Source organism: Xylaria bambusicola (assembly GCF_022495145.1).
Source record: "Xylaria bambusicola strain CBS 139988 unplaced genomic scaffold F5B22scaffold_10, whole genome shotgun sequence".
Taxonomy (NCBI): Eukaryota; Fungi; Ascomycota; class Sordariomycetes; order Xylariales; family Xylariaceae; genus Xylaria; species Xylaria bambusicola.
Window position 1 is genome coordinate 883,072 of NW_025953563.1, and position 20,652 is coordinate 903,723.

General features: G+C 37.9%; 9 protein-coding genes across 9 annotated transcripts; 4 read left to right on the forward strand and 5 right to left on the reverse strand.

The window, feature by feature from the left end:
- Window positions 1-4,795: 4,795 nt before the first annotated feature.
- F5B22DRAFT_644416 (uncharacterized protein) lies at window positions 4,796-6,269 on the forward strand (the record flags this gene model as incomplete). The annotated part of the gene is made up of 6 exons (XM_047978424.1): window positions 4,796-4,806; window positions 4,907-5,132; window positions 5,243-5,551; window positions 5,611-5,698; window positions 5,761-6,005; window positions 6,090-6,269. The coding sequence occupies 6 exons, from the start codon at window positions 4,796-4,798 to the stop codon at window positions 6,267-6,269; spliced, it is 1,059 nt and encodes a 352-aa protein (XP_047833185.1).
- Window positions 6,270-6,475: 206 nt separating this feature from the next.
- F5B22DRAFT_41191 (alpha/beta-hydrolase) lies at window positions 6,476-7,801 on the reverse strand. Its single transcript, XM_047971575.1, has 2 exons — window positions 7,069-7,801; window positions 6,476-7,012 (listed from the first exon to the last, which is right to left on the reverse strand). The coding sequence occupies exons 1-2, from the start codon at window positions 7,503-7,505 to the stop codon at window positions 6,529-6,531; spliced, it is 921 nt and encodes a 306-aa protein (XP_047833186.1). The 5' UTR covers window positions 7,506-7,801; the 3' UTR covers window positions 6,476-6,528.
- Window positions 7,802-8,227: 426 nt separating this feature from the next.
- F5B22DRAFT_41207 (cytochrome b2) lies at window positions 8,228-10,093 on the forward strand. Its single transcript, XM_047971576.1, has 8 exons — window positions 8,228-8,518; window positions 8,580-8,694; window positions 8,759-8,888; window positions 8,944-9,018; window positions 9,077-9,219; window positions 9,273-9,300; window positions 9,361-9,789; window positions 9,860-10,093. Exons 1-8 carry the CDS (start codon window positions 8,317-8,319, stop codon window positions 9,896-9,898), a joined length of 1,161 nt encoding a protein of 386 aa, XP_047833187.1. The 5' UTR covers window positions 8,228-8,316; the 3' UTR covers window positions 9,899-10,093.
- F5B22DRAFT_41230 (uncharacterized protein) lies at window positions 10,068-11,930 on the reverse strand. The gene is made up of 3 exons (XM_047971577.1): window positions 11,772-11,930; window positions 11,630-11,714; window positions 10,068-11,569 (listed from the first exon to the last, which is right to left on the reverse strand). The coding sequence occupies exon 3, from the start codon at window positions 11,339-11,341 to the stop codon at window positions 10,289-10,291; it is 1,053 nt and encodes a 350-aa protein (XP_047833188.1). The 5' UTR covers window positions 11,342-11,569; window positions 11,630-11,714; window positions 11,772-11,930; the 3' UTR covers window positions 10,068-10,288.
- A 463-nt stretch (window positions 11,931-12,393) lies between these two features.
- F5B22DRAFT_597956 (uncharacterized protein) lies at window positions 12,394-13,952 on the forward strand. The gene is made up of 3 exons (XM_047974333.1): window positions 12,394-12,660; window positions 12,710-13,234; window positions 13,291-13,952. Exons 1-3 carry the CDS (start codon window positions 12,583-12,585, stop codon window positions 13,495-13,497), a joined length of 810 nt encoding a protein of 269 aa, XP_047833189.1. The 5' UTR covers window positions 12,394-12,582; the 3' UTR covers window positions 13,498-13,952.
- Window positions 13,953-14,227: 275 nt separating this feature from the next.
- Window positions 14,228-15,235, reverse strand: F5B22DRAFT_634964 (UbiA prenyltransferase family-domain-containing protein; the record flags this gene model as incomplete). Its single annotated transcript, XM_047977064.1, has 1 exon — window positions 14,228-15,235. The coding sequence occupies one exon, from the start codon at window positions 15,233-15,235 to the stop codon at window positions 14,228-14,230; it is 1,008 nt and encodes a 335-aa protein (XP_047833190.1).
- Window positions 15,236-15,508: 273 nt separating this feature from the next.
- Window positions 15,509-16,705, reverse strand: F5B22DRAFT_41264 (uncharacterized protein). The gene is made up of 2 exons (XM_047971580.1): window positions 15,894-16,705; window positions 15,509-15,846 (listed from the first exon to the last, which is right to left on the reverse strand). The coding sequence occupies exons 1-2, from the start codon at window positions 16,594-16,596 to the stop codon at window positions 15,782-15,784; spliced, it is 768 nt and encodes a 255-aa protein (XP_047833191.1). The 5' UTR covers window positions 16,597-16,705; the 3' UTR covers window positions 15,509-15,781.
- A 566-nt stretch (window positions 16,706-17,271) lies between these two features.
- Window positions 17,272-18,170, reverse strand: F5B22DRAFT_41262 (uncharacterized protein). The gene is made up of 2 exons (XM_047971579.1): window positions 17,485-18,170; window positions 17,272-17,423 (listed from the first exon to the last, which is right to left on the reverse strand). The coding sequence occupies exons 1-2, from the start codon at window positions 17,949-17,951 to the stop codon at window positions 17,357-17,359; spliced, it is 534 nt and encodes a 177-aa protein (XP_047833192.1). The 5' UTR covers window positions 17,952-18,170; the 3' UTR covers window positions 17,272-17,356.
- Window positions 18,171-19,341, forward strand: F5B22DRAFT_41252 (uncharacterized protein). Its single transcript, XM_047971578.1, has 3 exons — window positions 18,171-18,612; window positions 18,673-18,907; window positions 18,968-19,341. Exons 1-3 carry the CDS (start codon window positions 18,390-18,392, stop codon window positions 19,119-19,121), a joined length of 612 nt encoding a protein of 203 aa, XP_047833193.1. The 5' UTR covers window positions 18,171-18,389; the 3' UTR covers window positions 19,122-19,341.
- The last annotated feature ends 1,311 nt before the right edge of the window (window positions 19,342-20,652 follow it).

A 20,652-nucleotide genomic window follows, 5' to 3' on the forward strand; every position in this document is an offset into this window, starting at 1 on the left:
TAAAAACTTTATTAAACTTATTATTAATTTATAAAACTTTTATTTTAATAATATCCCTTAAAGCTTTTATTATAACGCATCTCCCACTTGACCTGGCCACCCAATTGACCTGGCCACCCCCCTAGCCCATATAAATAACATCGGTGCGCTAATCACGTGATAATTTAATAACTCTACGAATACTAATCCTATAAAATAATAAAATATACCATTAGATTTGTAATAAAAAGAGCTTTTTAACGGTACCCCTTATTAACTTTTACGACTTATATTCGCGGAGTTATTAAGCTATACGCTAAAGTAAGCGCTAAATTAATCCTTGCTTAGCGCCCCTTTAGCGTATTGCTTAATATCTCGCTTAATAAATTTTATAAAAAATAGTAAAAAATATCGCTGGATTGCTTATCAAATAATAGATTTAACGGTACTAATTATTAAATTGTAGGACCAATACTGGTTAAGTTATTATAGATTGAAATAATAGGATTTTATATAGGTTAAGGGGGTGGCCAGCTTAATTGGGTGGCCAGGTCAAGTGGGAGATGCGTTATTAAATTTATTATTAAATCTTTTAACCCTTTTTTAATTTTATTATTTCCTTTTATAATATAATTAATATAAAGTTTTATTATATTATAAACTTTAAAAGTTTTTTAACCCTTTAACTTTTATAATTTAATAAGTTTTAAAATAAATAATAAAGGTTAAAATTTCTTATAAATAAATATTTCCTTAATATTTTTCCTTTCCTTTTTATTTTTTATATTAAGTTTTATTATTTAATTCCCTTTTAATTTAAAGAATATATTAATTAAATTATTATTATTTATTATTATATTTATTTAATCCTTTTTACTTTTTCTTTTTAATAATTTTATTATTATTCTTTTATTTATATATAATATAACTTTATTTTTTCTTTATATAAATTAATAATTATAGTTTTTTAAATAATAAATATTATTATATTTATTAATTAAAGGTTTTTATATTACTTTATAATTAAAGTTAATATTTAAAAGTAACTTTATTATATTAATTTTTAATCCTATAATATTTTAAAAGGTTATATTATATATTATTAAATAAATAATAAGGTTAATTTTTTTATATTATTATTAATTTATAACCTTTTTATTAATAATTTATTATTATTAAGTTTAATAAAGGTTAATATTAAAAGAGCTTTAAGGTTAATTATTTTTTTATTTATAGCTTTTATTTCCTTTTTATTTTAAAAGCTTTTTAATTATAATATATATATTATTTTTATTTTATTTTTTTCTTTTATTTTTTTTTATACCTTTTATTTTAAATTATATAAGCTTTATTATAATTTATATATTTCTTTTTCTTATTAGTTTTTTTTATTAAATATTCTTTTTTTCCTTCTTAATATTTTAATATTATATAAAGGTTATATTTTAAATTCTTTTTATAATATTTTATAATATATTTATATTTATAATAATTAAAATATTATATAATTTTTAATTTTAATAAAAAAGGTTTATAATTAAAAAATTAAACTTTTTATAAAAAGCTATTATTATATATTGATTTTATTATTAATATATTAATAATAATGCATTTCCCAGTTAACCTAGCTACCTAATTAACCTAGCTACATTTTTAACCTTTATACGTATATAAAAAAAATCCCTCATTTTTCTATTAATAATTATAGAAACCTTTTATAAAGAAAGTAACCTATAGCTTATACTCCAAGCTATTAAATAAAACCTGAAATTATTTATTTAATATATTATTATTATTTATAATGTTTTTTATATAATATTTACCCTTTAAACAAAAGGTTTTAAACTAATAAACGAAATACTACCTTTAAAAGCTTAATTAACTCCGGACGAAGAATAATTAATCGTATAATACATCCTTAATTATATAATAAAATTATTTCTACCTTTATATAGTTATATAAAAAATATAGTTAACCAATTAATAGTATTATAGGGTTAAAAGCTAATTAAAAAGAATTAAATATTAAACTTTATATAATAAATTTTAAATATTTAAATATATTTTAATCGAAAAATTAATTATTAATAAGTATTAAATAAAAATTTAATTAAATATTATATTTAATTTATCCTTATATAAAAAATAATAAATAAAAATAATATTTAAAAAGAAGATATTTATAACTTTAATAAAATTAAATTTATAATAAGTAAAATTATATTTAAAATAGTTATAACTTTAATTAAACGTAAATAAAAACTATAAATTATTTAATTAAGCAATTTAAAATAGTTTATAATTATTTAAACAATTTTATTATATAGTTAAATTATTTTATTATATATTATTTTAATAAGGAAAAACTACTTTATACCTTAATATAAAAATAATAATATATTAAGTAATTAAAAGATTATATTTATAAAAAATAGTTAAATAATAAATAAATAAATTATAAATTAAATTAAGCATTTTAATAAATATATAAAGCTTTATATAAAAAGATATTATTACCTTTTCCTCTTTAATAGCTATAAAAGCTATTATTTATATAAATTTAAATTATATTATAAAAAAAATAATATTATTACCTTTTATATACCTTCCTATTTCTTTTACCGCTTTTAACTATTTAATATTAAGGTATTTAACTTTTTAAAATAGTTATATAAAAAGTAAATCGAAAGCTTTATATAAATATATATTACTTATATTTAAAAGGAAAATTTTATAACTATATTTTTTTATATATTTAATAAAGCAATTATTTTAAATAATATATAAAAGGGATTTAAAGGAATAAGTTTAATGCTATATAATTTAAATTATATTATTAATTAGTTAAATTGTTTAATTATACTTTAAATTAACCCTTTATCCTTAATACTATTTAATCTTTATATAATTATAATTTTAAATAACTTAATTAAAATTAATTCCCTTTTTAAATATATTAAATAAAGGATTATATAATATTAAAATAACTTTCCTATATTTATTATTAAAAGGTTAGGTTAAATTATATATAATATAATTAATATTATATATTATTTTATATTATTAAAAGGAAAGGTTAAAAGCTTTTATAAAATAAATTATAAGCTTAATAAACGTTATTATATAAAAAGAATTAAATTATAAAGTGGAGGATTTTTTATTATTAAAGATATTAAGGATTAAATAAAAGTACGGGGTATTTTTAAGGTAAAAAATTGCATCGTACGTTAAGGTAGTCGTTGTATAAAGAAAAAGGAAACTTATACCTAGCGTTATAAGGCTTACAGCAAACCCAGCTATAATACATAAACTTATAAAAATGTTATAAAAATGTTTAATAATTTAAATTTAAATTAATTTAAGTCAATTGTATAAATAGTTATTAAAATATTTTTAAATACATATATAAAGGTTAAAAATATAACCAGGTTAATTAAATAGCTAGGTTAAATAAGAAATACATTATAAATAATAATAAATATTAGCTTTATTTTATTATTTTTAAATATTATCCTTTTATAATATATAATATTTAAATATTCTTTTTAAAATAATTATAATAGTTTTTTATTTATATATATTTTTTAAATTTAATTTTTTAAAATTCCTTTTATAATTATAATTACCTTTTTATATTATAGCTTTAAACCTTTATTAAAAGCTTTTATTATTTATTTTTTATTTATTACTTTTTTTAATATTATGTCCTTAAATATTATTATTATATTATTATTATATAGCTTTTTTATTATAATAATATTATTTTTAAAAAATATTATATTTATTAACGCATTTCCCACTTGACCTGGCCACCCAATTGAGCTGGCCACCCCCCCCAGCCCATATAAGAAACGTCGGTGCGCTAATCACGTGATAATTTAATAACTCTACAAATACTAGTCGTATAAAATAATAAAATATACCATTAGATTCGTAATAAAAAGAGCTATTTAACGGTACCCTTTATTAACTTTTACGACTTATATTCGCGGAGTTATTAAGCAATACGCTAAAGTAAGCGCTAAATTAATCCTTGCTTAGCGCTCCTTTAGCGTATTGCTTAATATCTCGCTTAATAAATTTTGTAAAAAATAGTAAAAAATACCTCTAGATTCCCCTTTAACTAACGGATTTAAAGGTACTAATTATTAAATCGTACGGTTAATATTCGTAAAGTTATTAAAGATTGAAATAATGGGGTTTTATATAGGTTATTGGGGTGGCCAGGTCAATTGGGTGGCCAGGTCAAGTGGGAGATGCGTTACTTTTATAATATTTTTTAATATCCTTTTTTTAAAGTTATTTATTTATTTTTTAATTTAAATAAGGATTTTTTTATTATATTTAAACAATAATACTTTATTAATATTATTTAATTATATAATAATTATTATTTAAACTTATAACTTTAAAAGGTTTATTATTATATATATAATTTATTATAAAGCTTTTTATAAAGCTTTTTTAAAATTTTTTTAAATAATTAAAATATTATTTCTTTTTTTTATATTTAGTTTTAATTCTATTTATTTTATAATTAATTTATAAATAGAATAAATTAATGATACCCTTTTTATATTTTTTTATAAAAAAAATCCTTTTTCTATTTTTTTATTTATTATAAGTTATAATATTAATTTAAATATTTTATTTAATATTCCTTTAATTACTTTTAAATTAATAGTAATTTACTTCCTATTAAGTAATTATTATATTATAGTTATATTATTAATAGGTTTATCTTAATTTTCTATTATATTATTAATAAATAGGTTATTTACTATTATTCCTTCATTTTCTTCCGCATTTGCTATCTATGCCTAAGATGTAAGCCTTTTGCTAGGTAAAAGTTAAACTTCCGGTTATAGCGGCTTAATTTATTTAATGATTGGGTTTGAATCCGAAAAGTTATTAAAGGTTTTTCAAGATCCTCTCTTTTACCAGATGGGAGATTAGAACCTTTCACAGGGGATATTTCCATGATGGAAGGGTACGTTGATTACTTCCTAAGGAGGGTGAGAGAGGACTATCCTCGCATAACACTTCAGAGTTTGCCGAGCGGAACTTTCGCGTCAACGACATCTCTGATGCCAACATCTCATCTGGGAGACTTTAAACCAAAACAAGCAGCTGGATTTACCTATAACATCGAGGTATGATTCATAACTAATTTCCCTAGAGGTATACTACATCGTAATCGTATTTCCAAATGGCAAGCGAACATCTTTTGACGGAAACATATTGACGAAAATTGTATTTACAGCACGTCAAAGGTAGGGCGATAGTATATGCTTCTTATGCAGAAGCACGGCGAGGGTCCAGAACAAGAGCCTTTTACCTCGAGAGATGGCAGAATTTCCTATTCGTCTTAGCATGTATTACAGCGCACGAGATGAGCCACCTCTTCGCCCTGTATTTGTCACTTCAGGCTGACTGGCCCCCTACTCCACCTAGGGTAACTTATCATGGTTATGAACAGAGAAGCGGCGGCGAGAGTGGCCGCTGGCTCGAAGGTGCACTTTTTGGTGGATCTCTAGAGCTTTTCAAACGCAACGACGAGGGATGTGAACATGTAAACTCGTTTTCCCTTGGAACCAATACATGGACTTCTGACTAATCACTCGTCTATAGCCTGGCCGCCCATATCTCCTAGATCAACACGGCTTTTATCACCGCATTAATCCTCAAAGTGTTATCGAATTAGTGACAAATCCTTGGCGTATGTTAAACACCAAATGACTATTGGCGTTGCCGAGCAAAGCTTACTTGAGATGTGTTAAGTATACCGATTCCCGTTCTCATTCGGCCAAGCCGAGACAAGCGATGAGTTAGTACGGCAAGGACTCATAAGGCTAGCACCGACTTCAGAAGACACAGTTTCGATCCCGAATAGAGTACGGGCCATGCAGATCCTAAATAGCATACGTGGACTTCGGGGTTACTCGATTCATATCGACGGTTTCCGTCAGCGGCCAGCTCATGCTAGTTTGCCTCTTAGCGTCACTACTACTATGGGGGAAGTTGGCGTATCTCTATCACAGATATAATAAGCTAGCCCCAACTGCATCATCCGTTGATTAAGGAACATTATGATACTTCATATCGCACAGGTTGGTTTTGAGGGGATTATGGTCATTTGCAATTTCGCCTATGACATAATTATTACTTCACTGAGGGAGGCTGGTGTAATCGCCATTCGAAGCATGTTTCTTGTTGGGAGCTTGTTGAGTACTCCTGCGTTGAACCTGACGGTCACGTTCCCAAAGGAAACTGGTGCTAATTATTTCTGAGAACGCATATTTCTACCTATCTGTAGGTGCAGGAATGACGAAAATGTCAGCAAACTAGTACCATTAGTTTCAACATGAACAAATATACTGATGCGGAAAAAAGAAGTGCCGAACGCACCATAGGATTATTGGGATCTTTTGCAGTGTGCGCACCCGAAGCCATAGACAACTTACATGTATTGGGCGCACGATGGTATGCAGCACATTCAGCGACTGTAACACAACTGGTATAGCTATAGTGTAATTACTACCGTAATTATCAATGCGACAGCGAGGCCTCCTCGACTCTCTCGATGAAACCCAGTGACTCCCTTATAAAACTCTCCGGGTTCTCTTCTGCTACCCAATGAGCAGCATCAGCCACGAGAGCAATTTCATAAGCCCCAGCGTGGAGAACTTCGTCACACATGCTCTGCGCAGCTTCGCGATGTCTGCTCTTATCACCGCTCAAGCAGAGTGTCGGAATGTTCAGCTTGCCATTTTCTGATATCCATTCCCGGTGCTCTTGCGCATCTTGCTCGAAAGCTTTGTACATCTCAAAAGCACAGCGCAGCGCCCCTGGCTGTTCATACGCTCGTACATAATGATCCAAGTCATCGTCTGTGATAGCTGCTACATTGTATGCGAGCTTCTCGAAGAAGTGCGACAGATATATGCGCTCGCGGCCGGTCACTAAAGCCACTGCTAAATCAGGTACACAGTGGAATATGAAATGGAACTGTTGGACCGCGTTTGTTGTTCGACTAGTAAATTTTAGCTAACCGCCTAGGTGTGCAAGCCTCATGTCAGAGAAACGTACTCCTCTTCATACGCCGTAGTCCCTGGCAGAGGGCATTCGCCCCAATTAAGACTCGCCACCTGCGCTGGATACCTCGCAGCGAGTGTATATGCGATCATCCCACCAATATCGTGACCGATGACATGGACTTTCTCTTTGATATTAAGTGTGTCCAGTAACAGCACCAGATCACGAGCCATAGTCGATTTAGTGAATCCTGTCTGAGGCTTGGAAGATTTTCCAGCGCCGCGATAGTCGGGCGCCAGGACGCGGTACCCACGTGCTGCGAGTGGGTTTATGACATGTCGGAATTGATATGATGTCTGAGGAAATCCATGAATGAGGAGGATGACCCCTTTCAAATATTCTGGTTTCCATTTCGGTGTGGATTCAATGTAAGCGATGCGAAGTCCGGATTCCGCCTCAGCTACGCGATGCAGACAAGTGGGACCAAACATTTGTGCTGAAGCGATTTCTTCGCCAATACTGACAAGAAATTATTATGCGCGTAGAAATTCCTCCGATTTATGAACGACATTGGATGACCTTGGCTTATAGATACGTCGTGAAAGGTGCTTTATAGGATGACGCTGAGTGGGTAATTACAACAATGACGCTGATGATCTCGATTCGGCTAGGCACCTCAAATAGAGACGGTAACAGGAGCATTGCCCATATAAAGCTGGTAGAGACATACAATGCCGCAGATATCTCGGCATATCTAGTCGGAGTGATTACTATTGTACTTGACGCAACATTGCTCTATAATTACGCAGTGTTTAGTTTGACGGAAACTTTATGTATTTCTCATCATGTAGATCATGCAATGCTACTCTGCCAGACCGGATCAAGAGCCCACCCCCTTCAATTGCTTATTCCCGCGATATCATTGGAGATGAAGGCACATGTAGGATCTAGATAGGTACCAGATGCGGGGAAGTGGCATGCTAGTATGCAAAGTAGGATGCAACGTTGTCGTAGAAGAGATGGAGATCTCAGGGGCCTATAGCTCTAGACTGCAAGAGAAACTCGGCGCCGGGCGTGCGAAAGCTTGTGCAAAGCTTGTGCAAAGCTTGTCTCCGATGTTGTGACCGGCATATGTGATGACATGGAGACTGCCCTCGTGGAAAGAGGCGCCGAAGATAGGAGGACAATAGCTGCTGACGGCACATTGGGAAGGGAATCAAGCGCAGCTATAAAAACTTCCTTTATCCCCTTGTTTCTCAGCCTACTCACGCCAAGCAGTTGAGTTGGTGATGTAAGACTAACATGCACACAATCAGACTTGTCGCGGCGCTGGTGGCGGCCGCCCACGCAGCACGCCCCTTTCTTGAAGGACCGGACACGGGCCTTGACCGCATCGTCGGAGATCTCGCGGTCGGTGCTTTGCCCGACCTCACTGAGATGGTCTCTCTACACGACTTCGACTGGGCAGCTCGAAATTACTTACCTACTCTTAACTACACCTACTGTATGCATGCGACGATGTCCCACATCTCCTATCTTCTGCGGGTGGACTGACACTCGTCCAGATCGCCAGGCTGCCGGAGGCGAAGGTTCATACCGCAACAACATGGAGGTGTTCGCGAACTACCGCTTCATTCCGAGACAGATGCAGGACGTCACTGCATTAAACTCTACCTTGCCGTGCGTGTTCCCAGGTCGAATGGAAATACTATGACTATTGGCGTGATAGCTAAGTTGCGCTTAGTACTTCTATTCTGGGTTACAACTTTAGTCTCCCTTTCTTCATCGCACCTGCGTCTCGTGGGTTTTATGGCCACCCAAAAGGTGAGGCTGGCCTTGTCGAGGCGGCTGGCCGGGAGGGTATCCTATATTCTGTAGACTCTATGCCTATCAGCTGCCGACCCAAGCTTTGACTAACCAGGCATGCAGAGATCTCAATTCGCTTCACTCTCCATAGAAGAGGTCCACGCACTCAAGATGCCCGGCCAGGTTCTTTTTCAGCAGGTGAGTGAAAGCCTACATCCACTCTGTTAGCATCCACTGATGCTTTTTCTCCTCCAAGTTCTACCGCGCGCCAACTCTCGAAGAAGACCAAGCCAATCTTGACGAAATCGCTAAAGTGGGTGCGCTGGGAATCATGTTGACTGTCGACACACAGTCATACGGCTCACGAATAAGGGGTCTTCGTTATGGCTTTGATATCACGTACGTTTCTGGCGGATATCCCTTATGGACTTCTGCTAACTGTAGGTGAACAGCGAGAACCGCGGTTACCGGAACGTAACTGTAAGGATAGGGCAAACTCGAGTCTCTAAACCGTCTTGCTGACCTCAAACTCTAATACAGTGGGACTATTACAAGACCCTCCGTAATATGACAAAACTCCCGATCGTGCTCAAAGGTATCACCAATGTCCACGAGGCCCGAGATGCCGTTGCTCACGGGGTACCGGCCATCTACCTCTCCAACCATGGGGGTCGCCAACTCGAGACAAGCCCATCAGCTCTCGAGGTGGCCCACGATATCTACCTGCAATCACCCGAGATCTTCCAACAGATCGAAGTATACGCCGACGGTGGTGTTCGATATGGATCTGATATTCTCAAGCTCTTAGCCTTTGGTGTTCGCGCTGTCGGCCTTGGTCGCCCTTTCATGTTCGCCAACATCTTCGGTGTCGATGGCGTACAGCGCGCTATCCAATTGCTAAGGAATGAGGTCTCTCGTGATGCTTCTAATTTGGGGCTTGCAGACCTGAAGGCACTCAACACTTCTTGGGTAAGTCTCAGACAGCCGCTCAACTTGACTTGCATTTTCGTCCCTTGTTCATACTGACTTGCACCTGTAGATCCAAACGGTACAGAGTGCCTGGGTGGGATTCACATAGTTGGACAACTATTGAGCAGAGGCACGGGAACTCACGTGTAATATGGGCCGCGCGCATCACAAGGTTCGATATCTTATCTTTCAAGAGAAGAAAAAGGACTAGGATGAAGATATCTGACGATCGGGCTGAATTACTGGGGATGCGCACGTCATGAGAATAATATAGAATATTTATAACAGAGATACATTGACCATAGAGAGCTGCACCTATTCCCATTCAATAGCGAATGCATATGGGCGGCTTTGGGCGCGATGATCGAGCTAGAGATTTCGAGGCTATTGCTCGTTTCATCGCCTTCTCCTTGTGCTGCATCTAGCTGCATCTAACCCTGGGCTACATCTATCTACCTTATAACCAACTGAAGCACATATCATCCGTAGCTAGGCACTCTTAACGAAGTAGGAACCCTGGATACACAGGGTCGGTTGGATCAATATAAAAGCTCATACGTCCAACTAAGCCAGCGCGTCCCCTGACTCGTGGGATACATGCCGGGATGCCATTATTCAAGGGACTGCTCTCTTCTTTGACAATATCGGCTTCAAAAACTGTTTCGATTATAGAGCGGTGAAGGAGCGTTGATCGGCCACCGCCAAGCCGCCCTTGGGCCAGAAGCAGGGCCAATCTAGCACAGGTCCCAGAACCGCAAGGGGACCGGTCAATTTGACCGTCAGCAAAAACAGTTACATTTCTCTGTTTGATGACATCTGTGTCATCTTGATCATCCCTTTCTTCGTTGAAGAAGATCACTCCATATAGATCATGACTGTTGTACGTGGCTCTATCACCGAGTTCGGCTTTGATCTCTCTTCCCAATTTGATGAAATCGTCACATCGAGAAGGCTCAACTTTGAGGCCGAGCTGCGCGGCATCGAGCGTTGCGTATACTGCTCCAGAAAAGGCCAAGTCAACTTGGACGTTGATATCCCGTGAAGGCACGGCAACAGTTATATCTCGTGCTAGTTGATAGCTCAAGACATTGATGAAATCAGCATAGACAGGCTTGCGTTGCTGGATGGCAAGGCGGGCGGTAACTCGACCTGAAGGCACGTCTATGACGACGTCGACAACACCGTCGACATCCGGAAGTTTGACAATGCCTTTATTCACAGCCCAGTAGCCTAAAGCGATGGTGCCATGGCCACAGGCGGTCGAGAAACCGTCTTTGTGCCAGAACAGAACGCCAAAATGGGCACCAGAATCGTCGGGAGGCACAATGAAGCCACCATACATGTCAGAATGACCCCGAGGCTCATGGCAGAGCGACCGACGGAGATCATTTAGGGGGTGCGCTAGTGTGGCTGCAACGGCAGAACGTCTCTGGGCAACGGTATCCCCTTTAGGTAGCGTGTGCGGGGGAAGCTGTTCGACGATGCGGAAAGGCTCACCCGCCGTGTGCCAGTCCTCGGACTGAACCCAATATGGAGCATTCTCAGCGGCCATGGGGTCTTTCGCAGCAGTTATCGAAAACAATACAAGGCCGCGTGGTAATATTGAAGATCTCCTAGTGTTAGGCTCCAAGACACCGTGCTGCACAAGTAACTAATATGCATCAAAAGTTGCGGAGTTGAGATGCCGATAGTTCGTTTCGGCAGCTGGTAGCCGACAATTACCTTGTCAGGAAAGCATCAATGAAAATAGAAATAGTGATTGGCTGGAGATTTGTAAAGACTTGTAGATGCGGTTAGAACCGGATCAATTGCGATTGGTCCCCACGTACGCTCTACTTACATAGGCGTGTTGATGCTCGTACCATCAGGCTCTGTATCTGTTACGAATAATTGGGAATGACAGAAGGGAATGTAAGCTAAGAATTCTAGATATCCACATGCTAGCACACCAACTATCTGAACAGAGGGGTCAAGGTCCTTACAGGCAAGCTTCCAGATGACTGTAAAGGTGGATTGCAGATACTGTGTAGTGATAAAGCAGTATTACAACGCGAGGTAGATGTAATTAAATGAACAAAGATAACTAAAGTCTGACCCTCCTCCTTCTATGGCTCAGACCTAGCGTGATCCTTAGCTTAGCTCTACTCATTTAGGGCTGACTGCTACTTTAGCCTCTGACAACGAGAGCAGATGGTGTACATAGCCTAGCATGGTCTGGAGTATCTGCAAAACATAAGATAGCCTTATCATGCCTTTGGTGGCTTGGTTCTTGCCCCAAATCATTGGTCTGGTTAACTATACCTCTCTGAGAAAGGTCCTAACTACGTTCTTACATGTAATCCCATACTAGGTGCCTAGACATAGACTGGGCAAGCTTACAAGCTGTCACACTGACTCGTATTGTTATTATTCAGCTAAATAAGCCAACTATGATTTGCCAGAAATGAGAACTACTTTGATTTGGGTAATCGCTAGTTAAATATTTCTAGTATTCCCCCGGGTTGGCTAAAGACGAAGGTTAGTTGACAGAAGTGGAGTCCTAGAGTGGACGTGTCCTACAATGCAAAGCTCTGGCACGGGCTTACGTGATATAGCAAACAATGTAGTTGTTGTTAAGCGTATAAGATGTTGGGTATTTCCAATGCAACCTGTGTCTCCGCAGGATTACATCAATAAAATAAATAAAAAACAAAGGCGAGCCGGTCGAACCACCTATGAATCATTGCTACTATTCACGTAACCTGATTCCATTCTCTTTATTGTTTGACTACCAACTGCAGTGGAAACGGTAACATGGCTACAAAATCTGACCCCATCCCATGGGCCGATGGGCCTTTCTCTTTGATAGAAACCCCCTCTGTGAAGAGAAAAGTGAGTTTCCTAAGAGTGACAGAGAGCACCAGTACTAAAGTCCACTTAGAGCGACCATTTCTACTTAAAAGCTGCCACAGAGATGGCACATGCTCACAACGTTCTAATTCGAAGCTTGAACGCAATCCTTCGTCAAGGACCGCATATTCCCACCTCAACAGACCCGAAGTACTGCGCAAAAGATGTCGCCGATTTTCTGAACTATGTTCGCTGCTGGGTGCAAATGGTCCATCATCACCATTGGGTCGAAGAAGAGTTCATCTTCCCCGAGATGGGCAAATTCAGCGGTAAACCTGGATTGATGGATGAGCCCCGGCATCAGCATGAATCATTCCAAGCAGGACTGACAAATCTGGAATCATATTCGATTAACACAAAGCCTGAGCAATTTGAGTGGAAAGGCCCTCAAGGCATGGAACGTATCATCGGCAGCTTTAGCGAACAATTAACCGGTCACCTCTATGATGAAATTGAGGTCTTATTGACCATGGGCGACCTTGATAGCGAAGAGTTCAAAAAGACTTGGCTTAAAGCCGAAACAATAGCTAAGCAATCTGGTAATCTGAAACTGCTGGCAAGTACCATACATTAGCGATGCCATGAATAAAGTAGAGCACTAACGAATGACAGGTTGAGATGGTTCCTTTGGTTCTGGGATCTGCTGACAAAACATACGAAGGTGGAGAAGACTTTCCACCGTTCCCTTGGTTTATGCCTTATGTTGCCCATTACGGACTTGCCGCTCGAAATGGGTCATGGAGATTCAATCCTTGTGACTTCTGGGGAAAGCCAAGGCCTCTAGCGTTTGGCGACAGTAGCAGCAGCATTGAGGATTAGACTGTCAAACATTTCCGTTGCTATACTCTCTGAATTACTCCTTATTATTACGCGTAGTGAGCAAGACTAACTAGCATTGAGTTTGGAATTCTAGGATTATATTTTGCACTATATATTGAAGATATATGTCTACACTGTAGGCAAACCATTGCTAGAAGTCATTCAAATAACTATTGAACTATAGAAACTACCTATATTCTTAGGTAAGGAGGGTTCTACGCCAATGAGACACTCCCTAATTCCTGATTAATAGAATCAGAGAAAGCCCATGAAAACCGATGCTAGGTATGGTAGTATTAAGCATTCTTTTTATTACCCCAGAACATGAATGTAATAAGTATGAAGTGGAGGAGTCAAATTGAGTGCTTAAGCCTACAGTAAATACGCTAGCACATTATCATAGATTCAACAATACGGAGTCGTACCGTATCTACGGGCCTACGGCTCCTATTTGCTGCCTTTACTTTACTATGAATGGTTCGTTTCAATTACGTAGGTGGCACACTAATGGCGCTGATTAATATCGTGGAATCCAATCGCATTGAATACCTAACATATTGCCCAGTATCCGTTCCAGTGTAACATCTCAAAAAGTATTTCTCTTTTAGCCGACTAGTTCTCATCGCCTGCGGAAAGTAATTGTAACACGGTAAGCCCTCGTCGGCTTTAGTCGTATATCTATCGAGTTGGCAAGCGGGGAGACTTGAGCCAAGGGCGACCGGCAATCTTATTAGTAACCATACCACCTTTGTATGCACGGTAATGCATAAAGAGAAGCGATCCAAACCCCCCAGATATGCCAAGTCAGCCTATCCGATGATGGTCCTCCCAGGGTTAGGCAACGGATTGCCACTACAAGACCGGGTGTGACAACAACTAGTCCTGGCGCCGCCCAAATTCTCGCTTCCCAATAATATGTGCAAAACAGAGACCAAAAGATGACAGGGCCTGCTATTGCCCAGCGAACGAGTCTATCTCCTAGAACGATAGGTGCTGTTTGTCGGCCACGACTGCGATCGCCTTGTTGGTCCCTTAGATCCTGCATATGCATAGTCGTCAAAGCCACTCCGGTGAGAATAAATATCCAGGTTGCTCCGGTTGACGTCAAGTCATCCGAGGATCGGCCGCTGGCGACCTTGATAGAACCAAGATTCCACAGCCCATAGCCGGCAGAGATGATGGCATTTCGAAGAATACAGTTCTCATCACCCCCCCCTAGATCACTGTATAGCCAAAACAAGACGGTCAGAAGTGCCGTCTCATAAGCAACGTCTAATAAATAGTTACATGCCCACACGATAGGAACAATAAGTAGTAAAGCCCGGCGAATTTGTATTGGAGTCACAAGTCCACTCGGAATCGGACGCCAAGGTTTGTTGAGCGAGTCCTCAATGACTGCCTCGGGAAGGCGTTGGTTGCTGAGTTGAAAGACGAGCAAGGTGGACCATACGAAGAAGACGACGCTTGGAAGCCTAATAACAAGCTCCAGTGGCTGAACATGATCTTCCAGATTTATGAAAATTGGACCTGAGAGAACACCACAGAGGCCGAAGAGAATTGTTGGGCCAAGGACGGTAGACATGTCATCCCTGGTTGAACGCCAGAAGATCGTTATGATGTGGCTAGCCTTCGACGCTATGGTGCTACCCAGATACTGGGATTGAGGGGGGCGCGCATGCTCTGCAATTGTTTTCTCTCCATCTTGACCGGAAGAGTGATTTTCGACAGTTTTAGACATAGTGATGTCATGTGAGCGATTCCGTTGAGTAGATCAGGTTATTATGTCTCGGTCATAATCCCCCTGTTCATTCTAGGCGTGACTAGATAGATTTTGAGTCGTTATATAGATGAAGTATTCATTATCATACGTCATTTTCAGGTATCTTGGAAATCACCGCGCGTAGACCTCGATGACGCCAGTGCATATCCGTGAACCAATTGATAATTGTTCAACTACAAAACGTGCCGAACTCTGCAGCTTTGAATAGACCCGGTGTGCAGGTTGGTCCAATTGTAGCTCGTGTGCTGTATCATGTTATTCAAGATAAGAAATTAGCGTGTACACGTCATCCGTCGTTCAGACATTGTCGTGATCTATCGGCACCAAACGACGCTGCAGCGTATCACGCCGAGTACGCCCAAACATCATATGCTGGAGGGGCAACTTGGTGATCCGACTACAGCCTTAGCATCGGAACGAGGTCGTGCAGCGGAAAACTGTAGGAAGAGTGTATCCCAGAGAGATTGTTCCGAACAAGTATGAGCCGGACTGATGAATCTCGTATCAGATTACCCAACCTCCAACCCCAGTCACGCCAGCCTCCTTGCCTTGCCTGAGTTTTCTTCTGACTGCGAGGTGTTAGCATCTTCACTAGATGCAGCGTAGGGTAACTCACAGCCATCCATTCCCTCATGCACATGCTCCGCATGTTCTGCAGAGTACTCCCATAACCGGCAGCACCATAGTGCAACTAGTGCGTCCACCGTCTCCCGCAATAGGGGCGCCGTCACAATTAGCCGGTGCGTATCATCGCCGTCATCCTCGACTGCGACAGCGTTGCCGTTTTTATCTTCCCACTCCCACCGACCGTCTCTTTTACGAAGCTCGAATAGGGGCTGGGCATTCTTGGCGAACCCCGGTAGGCCAAAGCTATTAGTCTTGCCGGAGACATCTAGGGGCAGGGCTTTAAACTCGGAGCGCAGACGCGCCTTCTTCAAGCCTAGGTGTCCTAGCGCTCGCCTCGTGGCAGCGCGGGCGAAGAAACGCGGGCAGTTGGAGGGGAGCTTGTCGTAGAGAGCAGTCGAGTGCTCGAGAGTGAATACGTGGCGGCGACGATCGCGTAGCGAGGGCTCGTTATCCGCGCTCGTGCGCACAGTACGCTCGACGCGTTCGAGTGTCACCTTGGGCGTAGCACTGGTCAATGAGGCGATGCCGCGATCGAGGTGATATAGCGGCGCGGACGATGCTGATTCGGCGTGAATAGTCTGGCCGGCGAGCACTAAAATCGTCGGCTCAATGACGTCGTCGGTGGGGTCAGTAGCGGCCGTCGCTTCGGTGTAGCATGGCGGCCGGTCGGCGGTCTCGATTTTGGCTGACATTATTAAAGTGCTAAGAGGAGTTTCATGGGAGAGAGACTATCAATGAATTACATTGCAAATACCGGTAGACAAGTCTCGGCGTCAAGCAGACGGAAAGTATCCGAAAGAAGCAGAAGGAGGGTGGCGCAGCTAACGTATCCAAGTCTCGGCGTCATGCTCTGTGTGTTATGCCTCCCAACAGCCTGACTAATGCGCAAGCTCCGTGCCATTCAGCACCCTCACCAGCGTAGTCTTTTGTATAATAAAGATATAACTGTGAATAAAGCACCCTGATATGTATATAAGATGCGTGTGCATGTAGAACGCATGCAACCAGACCAGAGATAGTCAGTCAAGCTTTTGGCCAAGCACGTGAGCTGCGCCACATGGAATGAGAGAAAGTCTTGGGAAGCGGCGCAGTATGTGACTTCAACCACTAACGGCCATTTTGGTCTCGACTTTCTGTCTTTAATCTTGATATTCTCGTCAATGTATATTGTAGGAGCATGAAACCAGCTACCGTAAGTGGTGCGAGTTTCATTAGGCGTAGCTGGACTATATCGGAGTTGTTGATTTGGCGTATATTTTGATGGCATGAGGAAGAACCGCATTCCTCCTTATATGCAGTCATACATCCGCTTATATAAGAGTACAGCTTAGCATCATGTTATTTTATTCTAACATACACAATTAGATTTCGTAAAACGATTGATATTATTATCGTTTTCCGCCTAAGCCCCATAAGCGAATTAGTGGGGAGAATGATACAGATACTGCTCGCCTAAGAAGGAGGTATTCCATCCCACGCCATGATTTTCTCGACGTCCTGGCTTTGCTTTTTGACTTTCCTACAGTTCCAACAAATCAGTCATTTGGGTTATACGTTTTTAAGCGTTTCTGGCGACTCACTTCAGAAGGAAGGTCAACTGAATAATCATTATCTGCCGTTTGTGGTTCTCGATCCTGAGTAACCCCCCTTGTATCTCTTTCTCTCGCCACCACCAACCAAGTGGTCTACATAGTCCAGACTGCACTTTCTCAATGGATTCAAGGCGGTATGATACAGTAGTTCTGGCGTCAACTAATCCTTCCAGACACTGTTGAACTAGAGCTTGATGATTCTTAAGGTCTTCATCGGCTTCTAGTTCAAGGCCCGTAAAATAGGGGTAGATATCCTGGATTTCGCTTTCTGTTTCATTCAGCGTCTGTCGAATGCGACATATTTCCTCGTTTGCCCCGCGCAACACGGCGAACAGAGTTGCACAGAAGGCAAACACTCCAAGCGCAAAGGTCAAGATTCCAATGATGTTTCCCGTCACCGAGAGAGGACTGTCGCTGCATTCTGGACAGGTGCCAGACATTGCAGGCTGCGCCATAGTGCTTGTCCTTGGGGGTTTTCGTGATGATTTTGAAGTTCAGCTCCAAGTTAGTTGATTGAAGAAATAGGGAGGACAATGTACACGATAATCCCATATGCATGCCTCTATTATTATCTCCAATTTCTTGGACCCTGACAGGATAAAACTACCGAATGTAACACATTTAGTGGCGTTTCGATCTTATGATCAATTGGACAGCCTTCTACATATGTTCATGCATTCTTGCCCACATGGTTGTCTCGCCCATTTCAATTTGCTCCTGCCTACAAGCTTTGGAATCATATTTTTGCACATGCTTGTGATTTGCCGAACTCAGCACTTATCTTATCATGCCAGGAAAAATGTACATATACATCAAGGACCCGATCTCTACCAGTATACTACCAACGTAGCTTCATTATCGTAACATATCCATCCGCTCATAAGATTACCAATATGGCTCACGTTAACAATCGTGCACAAGAGGTAACTAATGTGGCACAAGATCTTGATATTGGAAAATACCTCAAAATTTACTTCCACTTGTCAGAACGAGTGCGGGACAAGGCCTCTCGCGACATCCAGCCCATTGCTAGAAAGACCCTACATTCGGCTAGTCCGCTCGCATTGACGCGCTATGATGATAATGGAGAGATACAATATCTCCTGCCAATGCACGGTTTGTTCATCTGATATGACTATAATATCCCGAAGAACCTGTTGATAACTGTAATATTAGCTTTAGGAAGTCTAGCAATTCGGTTCGACACAGAACCCGGATCGATCCATGCATTCAAAATATATGTTAAGACGGGGTCGGTGAATGTGGCCAATCCGGAATCCTCTGGACATAGACAAGACTATTTTGTTACGCCTGGCCAGAAGTGGATTGATGGGTTTGCACACATTGGAAGTGTTGATAGGAAACTTCCTGATGATGTGAGGCAATTCGTCGCAATAGACCCTGGAACCGGGTAAGTGACCGCTATGTGGCCTTTGTTAACTTCAACTGGAAAATGACTGATCCTTTTAAGTCATTCCGCTGAAAATCAATTGACCGGCAGTGATGATAATGGTGGAATTCAGATTCAGATTATCCTTGGAACTCCTCACCATAGGGTTGGAAGGTCAAGCAACTCGGGCTTCCAAATTTTCGTTAAGGATCTCAATGGACAGCTAATAAGCTAACCCCCCCCCTCACGAGCCATCTCATCACGGGCCACTTCACACTTAGCTAGCCACTTCACTTCTGAAGCTATTTTCATCAATAAAATAGCGTTTTCATCGCTATTTTCGGTGTTTTTCTTAAAAACTAAACTTTTGCAACTTTAATTATATCTTTTATATTTATATCCTTACGTTTTAGTATATCTTTTTCCTATAGTTTATTAATATATAAAATTTTAAACCTTAATTACCATTTAACCTTTTATATATATATTATATAAATAAACCGTTAATTAGGCGTTAATTTTATAGCCTTTTACTTTAATTTAGCTTTTTTAACTAGTTTAGATTTTAATGCTTTAACCTTTGCTTTTAAAAATGTAATTTCTTTAGCTTTATAGTTAAATGCTTTATTAACCTTATTAAAAAATAACCTTTATAATAGATTATTAAACGAAGGGAATTGTTTAACTAGTTTTTAATAAGTTAATTATAATTTAATACTTTTATTAAACGTTTTAATTATTATTTTAATAGTTATTTTTAAAAAATTAAGGGTAATAGGTTATTTTATAATTATTAATTTTAAAAAAGTAGCTTTTACTATACTTTTTACTTTTAATATTATATATTTTAAAGATAATACCTTTTAATAATCCTTTAATTATATATTAGCTATTGCTTAAATGTTTTTAATTATAACCTTTAATAAAATAGCATTTTTTATAGCTTTATATATAAATATTATATTTTTTTTAAAGGCTTTATATTAAAATGCTTTATAAAAGATTTCTTAACTTTATTTTTTAACTTTTTTTTAAATAAATTAAAAATTCCAACATTTAAAGCTTATATAATATAACTATAATAAGGTTTATAAAAAAGAAGCTATATTTTATTTATAAGGTAAAGTTAAAGAAAGTTATTATTTATATAAGAATTATAGCTATTATAAATTAAAATAACCTATATATAATTAAAATAAGCTTATATAAAGAGGATAAAAAGGTTTAATAGTTAATTTATTATAATTTTATTATTGGTTTACCTATTAAGTAAAGTTTTAAATTGTTAATCTTTAAATAAATTATAGTTTTTATTTAGAAATTATTAATTTTATACTTAAAACCCCTTTAAAATAAGAAATAGCAGTAAGGCTTTACCTTTAACATTAATATATTTAAGAGAAGTTATCTATTTACCTTTTTTAATAGCTTTTTTTCAAGCTAAATATATTATAGCTTTAAAAATAACCTAATGATTATTGTTGATCCCTTAATTAACCCCTATTTTATTTATATTAAAGAAGTATTTTAAAAAGATATTTATAATCTTAAAAGCTTTAAAGCGGTTAAAAAATGCATTAATATTAGCTATAATTATACTATTAATATATATATATTATATTATAGTATTTTAAGGCCTTTAAAGTATATATATATTATATATATTATATACCCTTTCTATATATACTTTAAAGGAAATCCTTTCCTTCTTTAAGCTTTAATTTTATTAAATACCTATTATAAAATTAAAAAGACTTATAATATTA

What these genes read in the sequence shown, in the direction of transcription:
- F5B22DRAFT_41191 (XM_047971575.1), bottom strand. Translation starts at nt 7,505, where the DNA reads ATGTTTGGTCCCACTTGTCTGCATCGCGTAGCTGAGGCGGAATCCGGA. An exon ending in ACTACGGCGTATGAAGAGGA is followed by an intron (nt 7,013 to 7,068) that starts GTACGTTTCTCT and finishes AAAATTTACTAG; the next exon opens with TCGAACAACAAACGCGGTCC.
- F5B22DRAFT_41207 (XM_047971576.1), top strand. Translation starts at nt 8,317, where the DNA reads ATGCACACAATCAGACTTGTCGCGGCGCTGGTGGCGGCCGCCCACGCA. An exon ending in GCGGTTACCGGAACGTAACT is followed by an intron (nt 9,301 to 9,360) that starts GTAAGGATAGGG and finishes ACTCTAATACAG; the next exon opens with TGGGACTATTACAAGACCCT. An exon ending in AGGCACTCAACACTTCTTGG is followed by an intron (nt 9,790 to 9,859) that starts GTAAGTCTCAGA and finishes TTGCACCTGTAG; the next exon opens with ATCCAAACGGTACAGAGTGC.
- F5B22DRAFT_41230 (XM_047971577.1), bottom strand. Translation starts at nt 11,341, where the DNA reads ATGGCCGCTGAGAATGCTCCATATTGGGTTCAGTCCGAGGACTGGCAC.
- F5B22DRAFT_597956 (XM_047974333.1), top strand. Translation starts at nt 12,583, where the DNA reads ATGGCTACAAAATCTGACCCCATCCCATGGGCCGATGGGCCTTTCTCT. An exon ending in CCCCCTCTGTGAAGAGAAAA is followed by an intron (nt 12,661 to 12,709) that starts GTGAGTTTCCTA and finishes AAGTCCACTTAG; the next exon opens with AGCGACCATTTCTACTTAAA. An exon ending in CTGGTAATCTGAAACTGCTG is followed by an intron (nt 13,235 to 13,290) that starts GCAAGTACCATA and finishes AACGAATGACAG; the next exon opens with GTTGAGATGGTTCCTTTGGT.
- F5B22DRAFT_41264 (XM_047971580.1), bottom strand. Translation starts at nt 16,596, where the DNA reads ATGTCAGCCAAAATCGAGACCGCCGACCGGCCGCCATGCTACACCGAA. An exon ending in GCATGAGGGAATGGATGGCT is followed by an intron (nt 15,847 to 15,893) that starts GTGAGTTACCCT and finishes AACACCTCGCAG; the next exon opens with TCAGAAGAAAACTCAGGCAA.
- F5B22DRAFT_41262 (XM_047971579.1), bottom strand. Translation starts at nt 17,951, where the DNA reads ATGGCGCAGCCTGCAATGTCTGGCACCTGTCCAGAATGCAGCGACAGT. An exon ending in CAGTTGACCTTCCTTCTGAA is followed by an intron (nt 17,424 to 17,484) that starts GTGAGTCGCCAG and finishes TTGGAACTGTAG; the next exon opens with GAAAGTCAAAAAGCAAAGCC.
- F5B22DRAFT_41252 (XM_047971578.1), top strand. Translation starts at nt 18,390, where the DNA reads ATGGCTCACGTTAACAATCGTGCACAAGAGGTAACTAATGTGGCACAA. An exon ending in ATATCTCCTGCCAATGCACG is followed by an intron (nt 18,613 to 18,672) that starts GTTTGTTCATCT and finishes CTGTAATATTAG; the next exon opens with CTTTAGGAAGTCTAGCAATT. An exon ending in GCAATAGACCCTGGAACCGG is followed by an intron (nt 18,908 to 18,967) that starts GTAAGTGACCGC and finishes GATCCTTTTAAG; the next exon opens with TCATTCCGCTGAAAATCAAT.